The sequence below is a fragment of the Pristis pectinata genome, chromosome 7 (genome assembly GCF_009764475.1).
Source record: "Pristis pectinata isolate sPriPec2 chromosome 7, sPriPec2.1.pri, whole genome shotgun sequence".
NCBI lineage: Eukaryota > Metazoa > Chordata > Chondrichthyes > Rhinopristiformes > Pristidae > Pristis > Pristis pectinata.
This window is the reverse complement of record NC_067411.1, coordinates 82,496,260-82,518,561: the sequence shown is the minus strand read 5'-3', so window position 1 is coordinate 82,518,561 and position 22,302 is coordinate 82,496,260. Positions and strand designations below refer to the sequence as shown.

The following is a 22,302-nucleotide window of genomic DNA, read 5'->3' as shown; positions in this document are numbered from 1 at the left end:
TCCTCTCTCTATCCAGTGATCTCCCCCTGCAATCGGCTCAGTCACCAACTCCAGTCGTTCCATTAAACCCAGGCCCTAATCCCCCAACATTCAATCTGTTCACCCACCAGCCCAGGCCACAATCCCTCCCCTCCATCTCTCACCAAACTTTCATTTTCCTAACCCATCAATCAACCCAGGACTGTTGGTGCAGGCACCAATCTCCAAGAGCCTCTCAATACACACCATTCTCAATACCTCCAGGCCATAATCCTAATCACCATACACCCCCACATTGACAAAACCCACCCTCCCCGCCTCTCTGACATTTACCAATAACTGACCCAACACAACCTAAACTGCTGGCTCACTCACTCTTCCTCTATCAATTCTAGGTCTGGCTGGCATACTTTTACTTTCAAACACCCATTCACCAAGACTCCTGAATGATTGGTTTATGAAATTGGATCCTGGCTATGCAATGCCTTGAATTTAAATTTAACCTTGTTCTCAAGTTCCTGTATATCTTTAACCCTGCCGAAGACATCAATCTTTTCTATCTTTATTAGCCTCCGAGATATCTTCCTGCTCCAATTCAGGACTCTCAGACATGCCGAAATTTAATTGCTTCAACACTGGTTTCTGTGCTTTCAGGAGGTCTGGAATTCCCTTCCTAAACCTCTCTGAAACTCTCTGCCTCATTCTCCTTCCTTCCAAGGTTTCAGTCATCTGTCTGCATGTCAGTTTATGTGGTTCAGTGTCAAATTTTATTCATTTTGATAAATGAAGAACTAAATGTAAGAATATCATTATTGTTCTTGTTGAGGAATCATATATTGTACACCTGAAACACAAATTAAAAAAAAATAATTTTACTACCTTGATTTTAGGCCTGCTTCCAAGAAAAATAAGGCTAAAGTAAGTGTTCACCAGAGAATGCCAATAAAAATGGACCCACTGCATCAAACACCTGCACCTTCCTTCAGAGCTTCTAAACAAATGGTCGCATCATCAGACATCAGTTCCTCAATGCCGGTACACATTTCTATTTTAAAAACCATGCACAGTTTAATTGTATTTATAAACAATTGTATAAGAAATAAACATCCATTCATACAGTATTTTCTGTGATTTCTGGAAGTTCCAAATTGTTTTGGAACCAGTTAAAGCACACTTAAGAGAGGGAAACATGCAGCCATTTTGTGGAAACAAAGATCACCCAAATAGCACTGAAATAAGAAACCCATTCAACTGATTTAGATGATAAACATTTTCTGGGATATTGAGAAAACTGACCTGCTCCTCCTTCAATAGTGCCATGGTATTTTTTACATCCATATATGAAAGAAGTGATGAGAAAGTTATATCCCAGTCAGTGGTATGAAAATCACTATATAGTCACATGTTTTACTCTGCTTCTGAAATTCAATTCCATTGAAGCCTATGCAGCATGCTTTGCACTTCTGTGGGGATGAATTTCTACATGAAGATTTCTCTTCAGAAATATGGCACTCCCTCAACACTGTGCTAAAGTGTCAGAGTATATGTTCAACTCCCTGAAGCGCAATCAACTAATGCCAGCTGGGAAAAATGAAAGAACATTTATTATTTAAACATTAACATACGAACAGATTTATTGACAAAGAAGCATATTTCCAGTCATTCAGCTGACAAATAGGACAGGGTGCAAGGTAGCAGTTGGGACAAGGGTCAGAGATTGAGGTGTTGATGAAAGGTGAAGATGAGCCGACCTTGGTTTTAATGTGGAGCTGGGAGGTGAATTCCTTCCCCTCCCTATATTTTCATGACAGCTTGCAGAGAACTCTTCTGGCCTAACACTGGCTATTTTCAGGACAATTGTTTTTGTTTATGAGACCAAACAGCATAGAGACCCCCCCAGAGATCCTCAACTCTATTTAAGCTTTGGCTTCTATATGCCTTTGCTGGTACCAATATGACAAGTGGCACAGTTCCAACCTTTAATGAATGTATGCTTCCCAATGGCTAATCTGAAGGTTTCGGCACTTTGCAGATGAAAAATAGAGCAACACACATTACAGATGAATTTCAAAAGAGTGGGTGAAATATCATTTAAATTATAATTCAGTCATTGAAAATTGTTGTGAATTAATGCCTTTGTCTGATATTGTTATTATTCAAGTGCAAAGGCATTAGCTCATAAAAATTTTCAATGACCTCCCACTGGTCCCCCTCTCCACCTCCTTCCCCCTTTTTCCATACTCCACCTTTCTCTCCCATCAGATTCCATCAGCTTCAGCTATTTGTCACTTCCACCTATCATCTCCCAGCTTCTGATGCCGTTTCCACCCTCCCCCCTCCCTCACCTGCCTAACATACCCCTCACCCGGATCCACCTATCACCTGCCAGCTCTTGCTCCACCCCTTTCCTCCACCTTTTTATACCAGCTACCTCCCCTTAATCTTTCAGTCCAGATGAAGGGTCTCAACCTGAAATGCCGACTGTTCATTTCCCTCTATAGATGCTGCCTGACTCGCTGAGTTCCTCCAGCACTTTGTGTGTTGCTCCAGATATTCAATCACGACAGCTGCAGTACCTAAACACTTTGACATACGTGTTTATTATCTTTCAGTTAAGTTTGGCTTTGAAACCATGAAATAGTTTTGTCGTGGAATTTGCCAAATTAATGGACAAAACTGAGAAAATGAATTCAATCAATTGAGGACTCAGCTGTCACAATTCCAGCTTTTGACTGATTCCACAATTCAGTAATTTCCATATCCAACACAATAAGTAATTTTCTTTGTATTATAGTAGACACAACCATATTTCTCTAACATCATATTGTAGCACACTATCTAATAATTATGAATGTTTTATTTCTAGCAAATAGTAAGTCTTACTAGGAGCTACTATGAAAAATTACAAGACCTTACTCCACATTACAATAAAAACCCAGGGTCTGTTGAGAACTATATTAAAGGCTTATGGAAAATGCAGGTCGATAACCCAGAGTCTGCAACATTGTGCAAAACAATACTCTTCACCACACCAAAACTTCTGGAAATGGAATTTAAAAAAAATGGAATTGCTCAGCGAAATGTCAGGTAAACAGTTAACTAGCAACTGTGAAGAGGTTATTTTTCATACCATTATTTTTAATGTGAATTTTCTGTTTTAATGTTTGTGTGATAAATGGGATAGAAGGATGAACGTTCAGATCTCAGGTTCGAATTCAAGTTCAAACTCAGAAGAATGGCCAAAAATAATGGATTCAGTCAAAATTTGGATCTGCTGCAGTTATTAAGTTGGGTTTGTGGCTTCAGCAACTCCCTTTAAAAACTACAGTTATCCCCTATTTCATGGAAGATACTTCCCTTGAGCATGAATCATATTGCTTGGTAGCAGGAGTTGGGGGTCCAATAATGAAACTCCCTAGTAATCTTGTCCAGATATCTGTCCTGAGTATGTGAAATACTATTATCTTTCTGAAAGCAGACCAAGTTAACATAAGATCATGAGGTTTGGTTCATTAACTGTTTTATTCTATTGTAGGCAGAACATACAGAATGATGAAAAAGCTGGGAGTTACTTGATAGTATAACCTATTTAAGATAGACAAAGGAGAGACAGTGGATGTTGTTTACTTGGATTTTCTGAAGGCCTTTGACAAGGTGCCGCACATGAGGCTGCTAACCAAGATAGGAGCCCATGGTATTACAGGAAAGGTACTAGCATGGATAGAAGATTGGCTGACAGGCAGAAGGCAAAGAGTGGGAATAAAGGGGGCCTTTTCTGGTTGGCTGCTGGTGACTAGTGGTGTTCCGCAGGGGTTGGTGTTGGGTCTGCCACTTTTCACATTGTATGTTAATGATCTGGATGATGGAATTGATGGCTTTATGGCCATGTTTGCAGATGATACAGAGATAGGTGGAGGGGCAGGTAGTGTTGAGGAAGCAGAGAGTCTGCAGAAGGACTTGGACAGATTGGGAGAGTGGCAAAGAAGTTGCAGATGGAATACAGCGTAGGGAAGTATACGGTCATGCACTTTGGTAGAAGGAATAAAGGCGTAGACCGTTTTCTAAATGGGGAGAGAATTCAGAAATCAGAGGTGCAAAGGGACTTCGGAGTCCTAGTGCAGGATTCCCTGAAGGTTAACTTGCAGGTTGAGTTGGTAGTAAGGAATGCAAATGCAATGTCAGCATTCATTTCAAGAAGACTAGAATATAAAAGCAAGGATGTAATGCTGAGGCTTTATAAGGCGTTGTTCAGACCACATTTGGAGTATTGTGAGCAGTTTTGGGCCCCAAATCTAAGGAAGGATGTGCTGGCATTGGAGAGGGTCCAGAGGAAGTTTACAAGAAATCCCGGGAATGAAAGGCTTAACGTATGAGGAGCGTTTGATGGCTCTGGGCCTGTACTTGCTGGAGTATAGAAGGATGAGGGGGGAATCTCATTGAAACCTACCAAATATTGAAAGGCCTGGATAGACTGGATGTGGAAAGGATGTTTCCAGTAGTGGGAGAGTCTAGGACCAGAAGGCACAGTCTCAGAATAGAAGGATGTCCCTTTAGAACAGAGATGAAGAGGAATTTCTTTAGCCAGAAGTTGGTGAATCTGTGGAATTCATTGCCACAGATGGCTGCGGAGGCCAAGTTATTGGGTATATTTAAAGTGGAGGTTGATAGGTTCTTGATTATTAAGGGCGTGAAATGTTATGGGAAGAAGGCAGGAGAATGGGGTTGAGAGGGAAAAATAAATCAGCCATGATCGAATGGTGGAGCAGACTCGATGGGCCAAATGGCCTAATTCTGCTCCTATGTCTTATGGTCTTATCTTTGTGCCCTCTTTAGCCTCAGGTGAGGTCCCAGAGGACTGGTGAGTAGCTAATGTTCCATCATTCAAGAAGGGAAATAGAGATAATACTGGAACCTATAGACCTGTGAGTCTCATGTCAGTGGTTGGGAAGCTATTGGAGAAGATTCTTAGGGATAGGAATTAGAAGCATTTGGAAAACCATGGGATAGTCAGCATGGCTTTGTGCAGGGCAAGTGGTGTCTTACCAACTTGATTGAGTTTTTCGAGTAGGTGACAAATGTGATTGATGAAGGTAGAGTTGTGAATGTCGTCTGCATGGATTTTAGTAAGGGTTTTGACAGGATCTCTCATGGGAGGCTCATCTAGAGGATTAAGATGCATGGGATCCATGGTGAATTGGCCATTTGGATTCTTAATTGGCTTGCCCAAAGAAGACAGAGGGTAGTGGTTGATGCGATTTATTCTGGCTGGAGGTCCACGACTAGCGGTATTCCGCAGGGATCCATACTGGAACCTCTACTGTTTGTGATAAATATAAATGACCTGGATGAAAATGTAGATGAGTGTGTTAGTAAGTTTGCAGACAATACAAAGGTTGGTGGTGTTGTGGATAGTGTAGAAGATTGCCAAAGGATACAGCAGGATATGGATCAGTTGAAGATATGGGTGGAGAAATGGCAGATGGAGTTTAATCCGGCCAAATGTGAGGTGTTGCACTTTAGGAGATCTAATGTGAAGGGACAATACACTGTTAATGCAAAACCCTTAATAGTGTTGATGTACAGAGGGACCTTGTGGTCCAAGTCCATAGCTCAATGAAAGTAGCTGCACAGGTTGATAGTATGGTAAACAAGGCATAGGGCATGCTTCCTTTTATTAGTTAAGGCATTGAGTTCAAGAGTCGGGAAGTTATGTTGCAGTTTTATAAAGCTCTAGTTAGGCCGCATTTGGAGTATTGCATTCAGTTCTGGTCGCCCCATTATAGGAAGAATGTGGAGACTTTGGAGAAGGTGCAGAAGAGGTTTATGAGGATACTGCCTGGCATGTGGTATGAGGAGAGGTTGGACAAACTTGGGTTATTTTCTCTGGAGCGGCAGAAGCTGAGGTGAGATCTGCTAGAGGTTTATAAGATTGTGAGAGGCATAGATAGAGTAGACAGCTGGTATCTTTTTCCCAGGGTTCAAATGTCTAATTCAAGAGGCCATTCATTTAAGGTGAGAGGGGCAAGTTCAAAGGAGATGTGTGGGGCAAACCTTTTACACAGAGAGTGATGAGTGCCTGGAATGTGCTGCCAGGGGTGATGGTGCAGGCAAGAGTCTCTTAGATAGGCACATGGATGTGCAGAGAATGGAGGGATATGGACATTGTGTAGGCAGAAGGGATTAGTTTAATTAGGCATTTAATTACTTTAGAGCATGGAGGCACAAGAATGTGATTGAAGGCCTTTCAGCAGCACATTTCATAAAGATACCCTTGGAACAATTGAGCCTGTGAAAATATTCTTCTACAGAGAGGTCCTCATCTGACTGAAAATCCTGCGAGAATCGAATCTTCTTTGGTAGGAAGGCTTGTGAGTCCTGATACAAGGTTCCTGACCACCCTGTGTAACCAGTCATATCTATAGCTTTACCTCCAATAATAATAACAGGATCAGTATGCGAGCAGCTGAATGGTGTAAAATTTCATGAAAGTTGCAGCACACTCTGTGGTTTCTGGAAGGTGTCTGACCAGCATGTAAGTATTTCGATGTCTTCAGAATGCCCCTTTATGCAGACAGAAATAGACTAAACCAGAAAATGTCCCTTGTTGAACTTGGAGTAAACCAGAAAAGGACCTCTGATGTTGCATGTAAGAGGTCTGATTCAAGCCATTAATGATGGAAATGTGCTTATTAATAATGTCATCTGCAGCGCTAATAGCAGTGGGAAAACAAAAGCTGCATTAGAGTGAATCATGCCTGATACAACTTCCTGTCAGGCTGGACATCACTAGAAAAACAAGAGAATCAAAGGACTGCAGATGCTGGAATCTAAATGAAAAACACTATGATGCTGGAGGAATTCAGCAAGCCAGGCAACATCTGTGGAGAAAAGCAGGCAGTCAACGTCAGTACGCCAGACTACCACGGCATCAGCTTTGTCGGCTGGTTTGATGACAATGTCAGGATTGGTGCAGAGGGAGTGGAGAGCAGAGTGTTCAGAAGGGGTGAGTAGGTGAGGGGGGCAGAAAAGTCCTGACCCGAAACATTGACTACTTGCTCTTCTCCACAGATGCTGCCTGGCCTGCTGAGTTCCTCCAGTGTCATAGTGTTAGACATCACAAGAAAATCTGCAAACACTTCAGAACTAGAATTGTGTCTTATGTTCAATATACATTTAAAGAGGGAGCACAAATGAATTTTGCCAAATGCAATTTCTAGGCTCTTTTGTCCAATGAAAGATGAGAAAACCTTAAAAGAAAATTAATTAATATTCTGTTTATGTTTCTTACAATTGAGTTCAGAAATAAAAATTGATACTGTGGAAGGATATTTTTCTGAATCTGTGTTTCAGACACATTGGAGAAGGATGGAAGCAGATTTGTCCTTTCTCTGGCTGTTTTGTATCTAAATTGAGAATGTTGTTTGGTGCAAAAGAATCCAAAACCCCAGAATTAGATTTTATAAATCATGGCTCGCAGATTCTGCAATTAATGCCTATATATCAGCCACTTCAATGAGCAGTTATGACTCAATCATGGGCCGAAGGCCCATGTCGACCAGACTTGGTAGAGATCATAGTATCCTTCCCAATTTGATGATGTATCAGTCAAACAGTGTCTAGATCACTTTTACTAAGAACAACTTTTATTTTCCAGATTTTTTTAAACCATATGGAAATTCTCAAACTGCCATGGTGTAATATGATTTCAGATTTACTTGTTTATTGGATTGTTGTTAATGTTACATAAGCACTTCAGGTACATTCTCTGAACTCATTTGTTTTATTCTGATGACAAAGAAACAGCATTAAAACATTTTTTTAAAAATTTGCCAATCAAATTTGAGAACAATGTCACAGTAACCAGAAATTTTCAGGATAAAGTCTGCCACAAAATGCTATTTTGCTCTAGACAACTAAGCCCATTATTTCATAGTATGATACTGAATGATATGAGATACATAATAAATTACTAAACAAATACTATGTTATCATTATAGTTGTAGGTTGCCACAGTTGGCACTCCGAGACGATGGAAGGAAGGACTTAGCATATAACAAGCTCCAAAGCCATTTCACAGAGAAGAACTCATCATCACTACATCACTGCAAGGGAGCATCAAAGAAAATGAAGGTAGGCGATTTTATTGCACAGATGTTCGAACATAGTGCTACAATGGCAGTAAAAACCTTTTACTGAAGGAACCAGGCAAGTGCTACAGACTTTTAGCTTCGTTTTACAATAAATTTGGTCAAATGCTATTCTCTATCCCTGAATTTGCAAATAAGCATGTAGAAGAGTTATAATTAAAATAACAAGAATTTAGTAATTTTGTGCAAGTGCAGACACATAGTTCATTTATAAATTTATTCCAAAAGAAATATGCATCCTGCCAACATGGAGCCTTCCCCAGTAAGATATTATGTTGGGAATTGAGGGCATGCTTTCCATGGTTTTCCTGTGTCTAACATGAAGCATGAGCCAAAAGTAGAGCTAAATGTAAGGTTAGATTCAGTCCATCAAATAGCAACTTGTTCACACTGTTTTTTTTCTTGTGACTGATTGAAGCAACTTGTTTGAAGGTATAGGGGTCATTTCACAAAGATATTGGCCAGAATTTGCTGTGAACATAATGGCATTAAATATCCATGCGGTAATCAGCAAATAAATAGCCCAATAGCTTATGGCAAAGAAGAGTTACACAGTGATTTTTTAAAATTCTCTCATGGATGCTCATTTCACTAGCAAGGCTGAATTTACAGTCCATTCCTATTTACTCCGAAAAGATGTTCGGCAGCTAGCAGCCTCTTTAAATAGTTTGTAGTGGTTTCATACTACTGAGCAGTCTGTTAAGCCATTTCAGAGGATAGTTCGTACGGAAAGGTGGCACTGAGATATAAGATTTTATTGAATGGCAGAGGATATACATGGAGCTTAATCCCCTATCCCTGCTTCTATTTCTTGTTATGTTCTTAAGTTCAATCACTTTGCTGTAGATTTCAAGTCACATGTAAGGCTGACTGGATAAAGACAGCAGGTTTCTTTACCTCATGGACATTAGTGGATCAGATGGGCTTTTATAATAACCCAGAAGCATCGTGATCACTAATACTGGAACCAGCCTTTAACTTCAGGTTTATTTAATCCACTTATTTTAATCCTCGCTCCCCTCCAAACTGCTTTGGTAGGATTTGAACTCATGCTTTCTGATTATTAGACCTCTCTGGATAACTAGTCCAATAACGTTATGTCATCATTCTCATTAACAGTGTGAAATGCCACAAATAGTTTCTCCATTAGTCACCACCACCCCCACCCCTACCCCCACGTCCGCCATCACCCCCTCAAATTGTTGACCTCTCCATGATTTTCAACAAATTGCCTTAATGTTGTTAAAGTGAACTATAAGTCATGCAGAACATTAAGCATTATATTTAATGGTGCAAAAACTATTTTATTGGCATATGTTTCTACTACTCTGCTTCTTGACCTTAAAAACAAAGTAGGGAAATAAGTGCAGCTGTGGAGAACTCATTCCTGATTAGTTTGTTTTGCTGCTTCCCACATAATCACCCAACAACTCCTTTAAATTTCAAAATATACTTTATTCATAATTTTAAATTTATGTAACAGAATGTCAAAGTCAACATTTTCATCATGTTATTCCAATAACATTAGTACAAACTCAGTTATTATTCATGTACAACCTTTTAGCGAATACTTCATGGGATTTTAACACAAGTTGCAACTACTTAGAGCAATCTTGTACCATATCAGAGTTTGGAATAAAGTGTCTCTTTTGGGAGTCTAGTGAGGGGCATTAAATGATGTGTCCTGCCCATCAGAGCTGACTGATTGCAAATAGGACTTCATTCTGGGTTTTTTAACCTGCAACAGGATGTTAATATTAGTCTGATGATCCGGCCAGTGAATTTAGAGGATTTTGCAGAGCATGGTGGTTTCTCTCCAGTATATTGAGGTGCCTGCTGTAGGCAGTTCATGCTTCAGAAGCTTACGTGAGAACTGTTGCCCACTAGACCAAGGGCTTTGAGCTGGGTTGACATTGGGAGTTGACAGCGAAGATAGTTTCTTTTATTTAAGGAGACACAGGAGACTGCAGATGCTGGAATCTGGAGCAACAAACAATGTGGTGGAGGACCTCAATGGGTTGAGCAGCATCTGTAGGGGGAAAGGATCAAAACCCTGCATGAGCACTGAGAATGGAGAGGGGAGATAGCCAGTATAAAGAAGAGAGGGGGAGTGGTGAAACAGGGGCCAGAGGTGATTGGTGGACTGAGAAGGGGTGAAGGATGACGGCCAAATTGTGCCAGGTAGGGGAGGGAGAGGGGTCAAGTTAGGAGGCAGAGCCAGGTGGATGATAGATGGAGGCAAACAAAAAAAGAGGCAAATGGAGCCAGGTGCGGGGAGGGGAGGGTGAAGGTGGTGATAGCTGCTGGAGGATGATAAGCAGGAAATAAAGACTACCAGTGCCGGAGTCTGAAAAGTAAGTAAGGTAATAATGAGAACCACTGGGGGAGAGGGATGGCAGATAGAACCAGATAGGGAAGTTGGGAGAGAGAGCCAATGAAATGTGTGGGTTGTAGGTTGATGGAGCTGGGAGGGAAAGGGGGACAAAAATGGGTGATAAGGAGCTGGAAGGGGGTTATGGGAAAGAGGACAAAAATAGAGGGATTAGAGGAAGAGAGAAAGTGGGGGGTGTAACACTGGAGGTGAGGGTTACCTGAGACTGGAAAATTCAATGTTCATGCTTCCGAGTTATAGACTACCCAGGTGGAATATAAGGTGTTGTTCCTCTGGTTTGTATTGGGCCTCATTCTGGCAGTGGAGAAGGCCGAGTGTGGACAGGTTGGTGTGGGATTGGGAAGGGGAGTTGAAATGGCATGCAACTGGGAGCTTGGGATGGCCATTGCAGACAGAGCGCAGGTTTTTCTTTCTTTAACCGTGATGTCATTCATGTCGATGTAATTGTCAGGGGAACAAAATAAGGGGAGGAAATTCCCAAAAGGAACCATGTCAATCATGAGATATTAAGTAAAGGAGTCATTCAGTTAATTAATCAGATCTTGTAACATTATTTCCAGAAGAGATGGGAACTATCCCAAAGGAATACAACTGAAAAATCAGTTACTGGTCTTTTGATTCATTGCAGTTTCAGAATTTTTCTGTAAGCAAAGTAGGTGGCTGTTTGACTACTGTTACGGACTCAGTGAAAATCCCTTTAAGATAGAGAGTGTGTGTGTATGTGTGTGTGGGGCGTGCTTACGTCAATAGAAGATAAAGGAGGTAATGACGTTGTTGAAGAAGTCAGAAGGAGAAGAAGAGAGAGAGAGAGAGAGAAGGGAGAGAGACACCAGCCTGCTTGTTTTCTCTATCGATGGATGAGAAACAATAACTGTGTTTGCCATAGAAATCCATGTATGGAAGTTGGAAGTAATCCGGTGGAGTTCACTTTGTTGCTGACCTGTAGAAGGAAACAGGTATTTGTGTGTGGACGACCACGGTTCAGATGCTTTTCGGGGTGAGGAAGTCACTACCGAGTAAACACTGAAGTGTCGTTTGGGTTCCATCGTGGAACATTTGGATTTCGTATGTACTCTCTCTCTATGTTTTTCTACATCTACATCTTATCTTCAGACAACGGTGGTTGTTGAAGAAGCCCTTGCTCATGTTTCACCTTATGGCTTGCGGAACTGAACTTTAAGAACCATTCCGGAACTTGGAGTTTTGGACTTTGTCACACACACACACGAAGAGTTTAGTTTTGGGGTTAACGTTCGAGGTTTAACATTCTTGAATTCTAACATACTAACATTTTTTTTTAACTTTTATTTTACGTATTATCATAAGTAGTGATTAATAAAATAGTTTTTAACACTGAATCATGCTCAGTGTGTTTCTTTTGTTGCTGGTTTGTGACACTACAGAACAATACCCATTGCATTTGAGTGGCTTTGTTGCCTTTGAGCAACATAATGTGGCACTCTAGAAAAATAGCTTCTTTGGAAATCTAATATGCAATTCCCAGCACAAAGTTCTGTCTGTTCTCCACCTGATTATTTGTTTTTTTGTGTTTAATAAAGCTTAGCACTAATACAGAACGGTACAATCTGAATATAATGTTGGAACATTCCTGTAGACATAGGTTTACTGTGGAACATGCCGCAATGAAGATCTCCAAAACCTGGATCTTAAAAAAAAAGTGGCAATATATTTGGTTGATATGAGTAAAAGATGTATTGTGAATTTTGTCACCTTATGGAATGATCATCATGCATTTCAATACATTTTTATTTAGAGTTAGTTATGCACAGACTTCCACATATACAATGTCCATTCAAAGCTAACCTTGGACCATACAGCAGGAAAAGTACGTTCATTATGCATTGGGAAAAAAAAGCTGAATATTTATAAAATTAAAGGCTTCAATTTTCCTGTGCCATTGTGTCAGGAAGCTAAAATAATCTTAGCAGGCAAGGAAGGAAAATTAAACAGGAAGCTTTCCTGCCAGATAAGCACCCCAATGCCATTTACATGACCCAGGCTGGAAACGTGAATTTGTCGATCGTGGTGTCAGCACAAAAATTATCACCGCTTGGAAAACAGCTCTTCAGCGGCCTAAAAAAAAAACAAGGCTAATAGAATTATTTTGTTTTCCTAATTTACTTCCCATACACATGAATTTCCTGTTTGTTATATTGCATCTTTCAAAAAGCTGATGGTGCAGCCAGTGGCATTGCATGACCAGACACAAAGGGCCTAATATCTGCTGTAGGCATTTCTTTACCCGAGTGTAAGGCAATGAGGTTGTAAGTTACTGAATTGCTGAGTACATTTTATCTGTTTGATGTTTAATCCACAAATTATGGTTGGTACACCATTGCTGTACACCTTTCATCTAATGCCTACAGTGATTGATGTGGCAAGAGAGATTTTCAGGTCTTAATGGAAAAATCTGCAGAGTGGACTATCTGTCTTCTGGCTTGATATGATACTTGACCCATCAAAAGTAACAGAAAATGGCCTGGGTATTTTCCTGTGTTGTCCAACATTTTTGTGTACCATACAATCAAATTTTTAATGATGGAAGAAACCATTCCCGGAGAAATTTATGCTTGACTTTTCATGAATATTGCATGGATATATGAGGAGGTCACCTGATTTGGACAATAATTTATAGCAACGAAAAAGATGTTTGATGTTAATTGTGCAAAACTCCTCTGCACACTTGAGGTCCTCATAAAGTGAAGCACGTCTTACCTGATGGATTGAAGCCTGTTTTGGCACTAGTTAGGGGTTTGACCTTAACTGGTCCACTGCAGAGGGGTCTGATTCTTCCCTCATCCTCCAGATGCATCCACCTTTAAATGGTTTCCTTAATGTTAACATTCCTTTCCAAGTGCAGTACAGGTTCTAACTCAATATTTCTTAAAAGATCAGTTGAATCTGGACAAATCTTACGGTAGGTGGCACATGAAACATTACAAATTGTACAGAAAGACTGTTGATCTTGTGCTTTGTTTTTCTGGCTTTCCAATTGGCAGAAACCTGGATACATAAGTGCAGAAGCTGTACATTCTGAAAACTCTCCTGTAATCAGACATTGTAAAATGTTCCTTTATTTCACAGAACCCTCAAAGAGCCTCAAAGAGCATTGCAATTTGGCCCATTGCTCATGTCCCCATTCTTTGAAACTGTCATTCCAACTAGGTCCATCCCTCTTCTTTTCCAACAGTCCTGCAAATATTTCCACTTCAATAACTTATCCATTCCCTGGTAAAAGTTATGATGGAATTTAGTTCCACAACGTCACCCTCAGAGCCAGACTATTCCAGATTCATTTTTATCTGCTGTAGAAAACCTCAATCCTCACCTCTATCTCTCTGCTGAAATCTCAGCCAACAAACTAAAGCATGGGACATCAGCAAATTATCCAAAAAGATATTGGCTTAGAAATTTCTTTGCATAACTCTGAAGAAGTAGTGATGCACAGTTGAAAAAAGGCTTAACCCTGAGATTGTATACATTTCTGTATATTTTAGCACCTGTTAGGAAATTTAACCAATGACTTTTCAATGGGTTCTTTCCATTGTAAAACTGCTCTAATTTATACCAACAATAGTTCAAAGGTGAAGGTTATCTCCAGCATCATCTTCATCCTTGCCAACCTGAAAAATTACCTTTACTCACAACAATAGGTGAAGCTGGCACTAGGATCTGCTTGAATTGCAACCTTTCCCAGAGTGCAGACCTTTTCAGACTGCACTTCTGCAGTATTCCTCCTTACAGATATCTCTCTGCCAATCTCCTGCCAGAAATGGCTGGTGATAGTCCTGAAGGGTCTCTGTGAGCCTCCTGCTCAAAGCACTGGCTACCTGCAGACACTATTCTTCTCTAGCCTGCCCAGTTCCCTGTAATAGCAACCCCTGTCCCATCAGTTCCTAAAGCAGCATCACTCTTGAGTATCTGGAAAGGTATTGCCTATGATCATAAGACCATAAGACGAAGTCGGCCATTCGGCCCATTGAGTCTGCTCCACCATTCTATCATGAGCTGATCCATTCTCCCATTTAGCCCCACTCCCCTGCCTTCTCACTATAACCTTTGATGCCCTGGCTACTCAGATACCTATCAATCTCTGCCTTAAATACACCCAATGACTTTGCCTCCACAGCTGCCCGTGGCAACAAATTCCACAGATTCACCACTCTCTAGCTAAAGAAATTTCTCTGCATCTCTGTTCTGAATGGGCACCCTTCAATCCTGAAGTCGTGCTTCTTTTACTAGACTTCCCTACCATGGGAAACAACTTTGCCACATCTACTCTGTCCAGGCCTTTCAACATTCGAAATGTTTCTATGAAGTCCCCCCTCATTCTTCTGAACTCCAAGGAGTACAGCCCAAGAGCCGTCAAACGTTCCTCATATGTTAACCCTCTCATTCCTGGAATCTTTCTAGTGAATCTCCTCTGAACCCTCTCCAATGTCAGCACATCCTTTCTTAAATAAGGAGCCCAAAACTTCACACAGTACTCCAAGTGAGGTCTCACCAATGCCTTATATGATATGTTTCTTTAAGGATTGGCTCCTTTGTTGCAGCTGCAAGGCTAAGTGACAGCAGCTGCAAGATCTCGAAATAGATCAAGAAAACAGAACTGAACTGAAGAGCTGAAATGAACTGAAACTGACAATACATCTTGTTATGAGGAACCCCAACAATGCTTTACTAGAAACCATTAAACATTGTGCAGTCTATGTGACTTACAAAAACAGTATTAGGGTGATACACAGCACTGTTTTAATGCCATTAAAAAGTAATAAAGCAATTTCTAGGATGTTTTACCAACTGGTGAAATATTTTTCAAAATATTCCTGAACTGAAAGAAAATAAAAAGGTAGCAAAGAATTTTCTTAATTTAATTTTTAACACCAAATAAACCAATGAGTTGAAGGTGGGGCAGTGTAGAGCATGACTCACAAGAAACAAAGCCAAAGTCAGAAAATAGAGCCATTTTAAAGGAGAGGAAATGGACAATATAGCAACTTCTCCCCATTAGTACATGCCTCATTCATGCTTTTGTTACCTTTGGACTTCATTCATTCAATATACCTAGGCATGGCCTCTCTTGTTCTGCTTTCCTGCTACCACTGTACTAACTTGCACCAAGTCCCATTCATTTAATACTCTTGTTCTTGCTGAACGGCATTGGGTCCTAGTTAATCAAGCCTCAATTTTAAAACAATCATCCCTGTTTTCAAATTCTTGCATGGTCTCAATGCTGCCTCTCTCTTTATTGTAGTCCAGCCCTATAGTGCTCTAGGACTTCTGCACTCCTCCAATTCTGACCTATTGTGCATCCCCGAATCACTTAATCACTCTGGCATGGATGCTATACTGTTTGCAACAAAAAGAGTTCCCTCCTTAAACCACTAAACTTCTTTGCTTCCTTTAAGATGCTTCTTATAACCAACTTCCCTGGGCACATTTTACTCATATATCCTAATATCCTTACATTGCTCGGTATAAATGTTTCTTGATAGGTGGTGCTCCTCTGTAGTAACTGCTGATGCTTCTTTTGTGTATAAATAGATGAATATTGTTGCTTATGTTCTGAACACTCTCCACCTCTCCAATTCTGAAGATATGTATGATGTACTAATGTCAATTAGATACAATTAATGGGGACTTAGGTAATGAGTGAGAAGTCATAGAAAGATACACTGGTGGACCATAAAAGATTGGCATAAAACAATTGGGTTGAATTGTCTGTTTCTGTTTTGTAAATTCAATTAATTCTTTATAATCCTATTCAAATTCCTGGTTGAATAAGTATTAAATTGAACCTTTAATTATATACCCTTTATATGCCCACCATATGGTTTCACCTGATATCAAAATGATCTGAGACTGCTTATCCAGAATTGTTGGGTATTGTAAAAGTCTCTTTGGGCTTTGTCTGATGAATTCTACCGTTTGAACACCTAGTATCAGTCTATGATAGATTTTTATTGTTTATAAAGAACGTGACATCCATATTCACAATCAGCTAACTTTCTGAATCTGATCCCCACATTATAATAATGAGATGTCTCTCCTTAATTATAGGGATACTTGAAGCTGTTTATGACCAAAAAATATCTTCATTTCATCACTGAGAATTTTTGCCCTCCCAACAACATTGTCAATCTGCAACTCTGAAATCAGACAGACAACTGAACATATCTCAGACAGTTACCTTTGTGTTCAAAAGGAGAGTTGAACAAAAAGTATGGATGTGAAAATGTGTTTATTACTGAGCATTACTGCTTTAATTAAGTCAACAATGAACAGTTATTGTAACTTAAGTATGATGAATATTCCTGTTGATGATAGTTTTAAACTTCGATCCAAATTCTTATTTTTGGTTATATCAGCAGTGATGTCTGAAAGTCTCTAAGCCTGGAAATGAATCACTAAAAACTGAAAAGAGATAAAGAGGCGTAGTGTGATAATGCGACATTGACATTACTGGGTGTTCAAACCCATTGAATGCGCAAGGGGTTCAACACCACACAATAGAAATGATGTACTTGGCATATAGAGCCAGAGCAAAATGTATGTGCAAAGCTCATTGAATCACTAATTTCTGCTTAAATTAAGCCTCCCAAATTCTATTACACAACTGGTATATCTCAAAGGATTAAATATTTCTCTCCAGGGCTTCGCAGAACATCCTTCCATAAAATGCTTATATTGTTTGGGCTTTGAAAGGCAACCTGTCGAAGGAATTGTTTTCAAATGTTAACACTTGAAGTCCAGTCTAAAGCCTTTGATGCCATTGCCTCCTAATTAAATCCTTCACAAAATTTCCAGCATTGCACAAACTGTGTATTGGGACCAAACAAAAATTGTTAATGAGGTGATTTCATAGTTCCATGCAATGTCAGCTCAATTGTGCATTGCATGGCCAGCTGGTGATTTGTTATGATCTTAATATCACTGTATTATAATATTGTTAGGCCAATACGTCAGCATTCTTAAATTACAGTAAAATATTCCCTTGGAAATATGTTTTTGTAATAAAAGAAAACTAGTAGATTAAAAGGCAATTTATACACTAGCCCTTACTGTATATGTTTAGATGGAGGTTATACAATTTAAATATATCTAGATAGTTGTCACATAACGGGCACAATGGAGTTGGAGTCACAGCTGTTTCTGTGTTTTTTATCTCATTTGTTAATGAAGATTGCTCATTAAACAATTGGTATATAAATCTAATTCAACTTGTTGTGTTTCCACCATCTCAATTGATAAAAAATTCTGTGGTTCAGATCTGTTAGAAATAAAAATTTGCACTTTATAAACAGCTTTATTTTTTTGTTACACCTGATACACTAATTCCAGCCCTGGAATCAGTGGCACAAGTTATTCATCTCCCAAGTTTGGGGTGGTATTTGACACACCTTTTTTCATCACTACTGCACTGGCCTGGCTTTTAGTATAACATCGTTCTATGTTTTCACCAATTTTTCCATCCATCCTTATGGAAGTTTTGAAAGACTGCCACCACGCATTCATTATCAATTCTGCTCTATCTTTGTTTATGATAAGAATGAAAGGAACAATAGAGCAATCAGTACAGTGGGCACATGGCACTGACCTGCCAATTTTCTACACAAGGGAACATTTGGAGAAGCATTTTAACCTGTGTAGACTTTTGTGCTTTCCAAAGAATATATCAGAGTTCTGGTATATGGTGCAAGAAGGTTTGTAGCCAGCCTCAACTATATCGTAGTGTCTATAGGCTCTTTAGTATTGGTGATTACTGAAGCAAATAACAGAGATAGAGTCAGTAACAAAACAACCTTTATTGAAGGCAGTTAACTTTCAAACAATGGCACTGGTTGTCAGAACAACGTATCAAAAATTACACCACTTACATATAGCTGAAGGCACAATCAGGAATTTCTTCAAATTCATGTTTCAGGATTTTTGCATCACTGGAAGCGCCAAAAATGATTGTTCATGCCTGATTGCCCTTTGAACGACGACAGTGCAAATCTCTGTGAATTGCTGCAATCTTTAAGAACAAAGGAAATGGAAGCAAATGTATGTCATTTGGCCCTTCACACTTGCTCTGCCATTCAATGAGATCATGGTTGCTCATCTATCTCAACCCACTTTTCTGTACTAACTCCATATCCCTTGATTCCCATCGCTCTTCTTGTTACTACCATCAGGGAGGAGGTACAGGAGTCTGAAGACCCACACTCAATGATTCAGGAACAGCTTCTTCCCCTTTGCCATCAGGTTTCTGAACGATCCACGAACCCATGAACACTACCTCATTATTCCTTTTTTTTGCACTAATTATTTATTTCTGTAATTTATAGATTTTTATGTCTTTGCACTGTACTGCTGCCACAAAACAACAAATTTCACGTCATATGTCAGTGATAATAAATCTGATTCTGATTCTGTCAACCTCTGCTTTGAAATATATAGTGTTTGAACTTCCACAGGCCTCATGGTTAGACAATTCCCAAAACTCACTGCCTTCTGGGTAATGAAGCTTCTCATCTTTGAATTGTTGAACCCTTGGTTTTAGACTGTGGCCTCCAGTTCTGAGCATTCCACTGTCAACCGCTTTAAGAATTGTATGTTTCCATTAGATCATCTTTCATTCCCCTAAAATGTGGAAAATATCCTTTATCTGTTTACCTTCTCACAGGACAATTGCTCCATCCCAGGAATCACTCTGGTAAAGCTTTTGTAGAAGTCCCTTTATTTTAATTTAGGTAGGGAGATCAGTAAGAGTTTCGGTATACCCTTCTACTCTAAATCCTACACATCTAATATCTTCCTAATTACTTGTTATGTCTGTATGTAAACTTTTAAAGATTCATGTATGTGTCTCAGTCCCAGGTCATCCAGGTCCCTCTGAACACAAGCATTTTTAATATTCTTCCATTTAAAAAAATATTCTGCTTTCTTTCTACCAAAGTGGATAACATCACATTTTTCCACATCATATTCCATCTGTCCTGCCAATACACATTAATTTAGTCTGTTCATATCCACCTCCACATCCCCACCATCCCCGAATTTCTCAGTCACTCAGCTTTATATCCTTTGGAGATGGATTCCCATCGTGTTGTTGTGTGGAGAGTTCCAGTATTTAGATCCATCAAAGATGAAGGAATAGTGATGTATTTCCAAGTCAGGATGTTGTATAAGCTGGTAGAGCAATTGAAATTGGGGATAAGCAGGAGACCAGAATTGGAAGAGTAGAATGCACTTCATTGAAAATTTCTTATTAGTGTGATTATGTGAATTTCTTCGCAGTAGGCCAGTACTGGAAATACAGGTTTAGCCTCTTTCTTACTGGTACACCGCACCAGCTTACTTTCACCTCTGGACAGAAGTGAAACTAGGTAGGCACTGATAATGGAATATAGATGTGGGTTGAAAGTTAGATATGGTACCAAGTATAATGAGATTAAAAAAAAGAAAAGCAGAAGTTCACAACAAACTTCCAGCAGGCATAAGGCACACCACTTCCCAAAATTCACCTCTTAGTTCCGTTACACTGCTAAGGATCTTTGGGGCTTTCTTTTTGTAGTGGGTAAGTTATGTGTTTTATATTATGGACTGTCCCACTACTGGAAACAAAACCATAAAAATGAAAAGTAACTCTGTCGAACACAAAATGGAGTAGAATCCAGGTGTCACAATGCAACCCATAATGAATATTACTAATAAATATCTGTCGCAAGTAATATCTGCTGCCCTGCACAACCCCTGGTGCCCAAAATAATTGAAGAGGAGTTATTGAATGCCTAGCTTTTAGAAAACCAAATCCATCCTTGCATCCATGGGAGCTAACTGCACTGAAATATATGCTAACACTATTGGATATGTACAAGGTAGACGTCTTTGTTTTTTTTTGCATCCTTTCAGAAAACTTCAAATGTAATTGAGCTCTCTTTTGTACACCTGTACCTTCTTTTTACAACTTTGAATGTGTTTCTCCTTTACATAAGAACATAAAAAAGGAGCAGGAGTAGTCCATTTGACTCTTCAAGCCTGCCTGTCATTCAATATGATCATGGCTGATCTGCCCCAGACCTTATATTCTCGACCATGCCAGTTTCCTATAGCCCTCAAATCACTGATCTTTCAAAAACATACTGACTTCCTCTTTAAATAACCCCAATGGGGTAGAAAATTCCAGAGATTCACCACTCCTTGTAAGAAGTTGTTCCTACACAACTCCATTTTAAAAGACCACCCCCTAATCTTATAGCTCCTGGCTCAAGTTTAAACTGAGATGTACTACTTTCCTCACCATTCATACATGCCAAAGAACCAGTAAAACCCAGTTGTAATTTTTAATTACTCTTCCTTCAAAGGAGAGACTGACAATTGAAAGAAAGTCATAATTGGTTGACCCAACATTGTTACTTGTGCCCTTTAGCCCATCGATATCCAGTTGTAAGATTCAGTGTCATGAAATGAGTGAGAGGATGCTTTGTGATTGGGAATAAGTGAGACTCAGAATTTGTTTCCAATCCCTTAATTTTGGGTATTATATTTATTGATGGCAAATCGTGAGATAGGAAGCTATATGTCCTTTTTCTGTACACAATGCAGCATTGGTTAATGATTATGCACATTTTAACATCTTGTCTATGCATTAGTAGTACATTCCTTAGTGATGCTGTGGATATGTTGCTGGGAAACATTATACATTTTAGGGGATATAATGACAAAGTTAAATAAACTTGTGAGAACATAGAACACAGAAAAATACAGCACAGGAACAGGCCCTTTAGCCCACCATGTCTGCACTGTCCATGATGTCAGTTTAAATTAATCTCATTTGCCTGCATAAGGTCCATATCCCTCTCCTCCCTGCCTGTTTATGTGTTTGCCTCAATGCCTCCGAAACATTGCTTATGTATCTGCTTCTACCACCTCCCCGGTAGCATGTTCACTCCCACTGTGTTGTTGTGTATAAAGATTTGCCTCAGAAATCTTCTTTAAACTTTGCCCCTCTCACCTTAAACCTGTGCCCTCTAGTATTTGATATTTCCATCCTGCGAAAAGCACTCTGACCATCTATACCTCTCATAATTTTATATGCATCTATCAGGTCACCCCTCAGTTTCTGATGCTCCAAAGAAAAAGCCGCCTGAGTTTGTCCAATCTCTTCTTATTGCTAACACACTACAACCCAGGCAACATCCTGGTGAACCTCTTCAGCCTCCCGTCCTTGGACTCTGTCTTTACCTCTCGTTGTCTTGGTGTAGCAGCCAGCATAATCAAAGACCCCAGCCACCCGGGACATTCTCTCTTCTTCCTTCGGGTAGAAGATACAGGAGCCTGAGGGCACGTACCATCAGACTTAAGGACAGCTTCTACCCCACTGTAATAAGACTATTGAACAGTTCCCTTATACAATGAGATGGACTATGACCTCACGATCTACCTTGTTGTGACCTTGCACCTTATTGCACTGCACTTTCTCTGTAGCTGTGACACTTTACTCTGTACTGTTATTGTTTTTACCTGTACTACATCAATGCACTCTGTACTAACTCAATGTAACTGCACTGTGTAATGAATTGACCCGTACAATCGGTTTGTAAGACAAGCTTTTCACTGTACCTCGGTACAAGTGACAATAATAAACCAATACCAATTTCCTTGGGTCCAACAGTCTTTATTTGTTCTTTATATATGCACATAAAGAAGGTGCAACTGCTGTGGTCAGCAGCTCTTTGTACATGCACATAAAAAGGATGCGCTGGAAATACTCAGCAG

At 39.7% G+C, this 22,302-nt stretch overlaps 1 protein-coding gene across 1 annotated transcript in view; it reads left to right on the top strand.

Annotated features, from left to right (window-relative positions):
* The window catches only part of LOC127572922 (uncharacterized), a 55,221-nt gene extending 47,046 nt beyond the window's left edge, over positions 1-8,175 (top strand). Inside the window, exons 11-12 of the mRNA XM_052020650.1 lie at positions 2,846-3,066; positions 7,977-8,175. Coding sequence (XP_051876610.1) covers positions 2,846-3,066; positions 7,977-8,175 — 420 coding nt within the window. The remainder of the gene's footprint in view (positions 1-2,845; positions 3,067-7,976) is intronic.
* Positions 8,176-22,302: the final 14,127 nt, after the last annotated feature.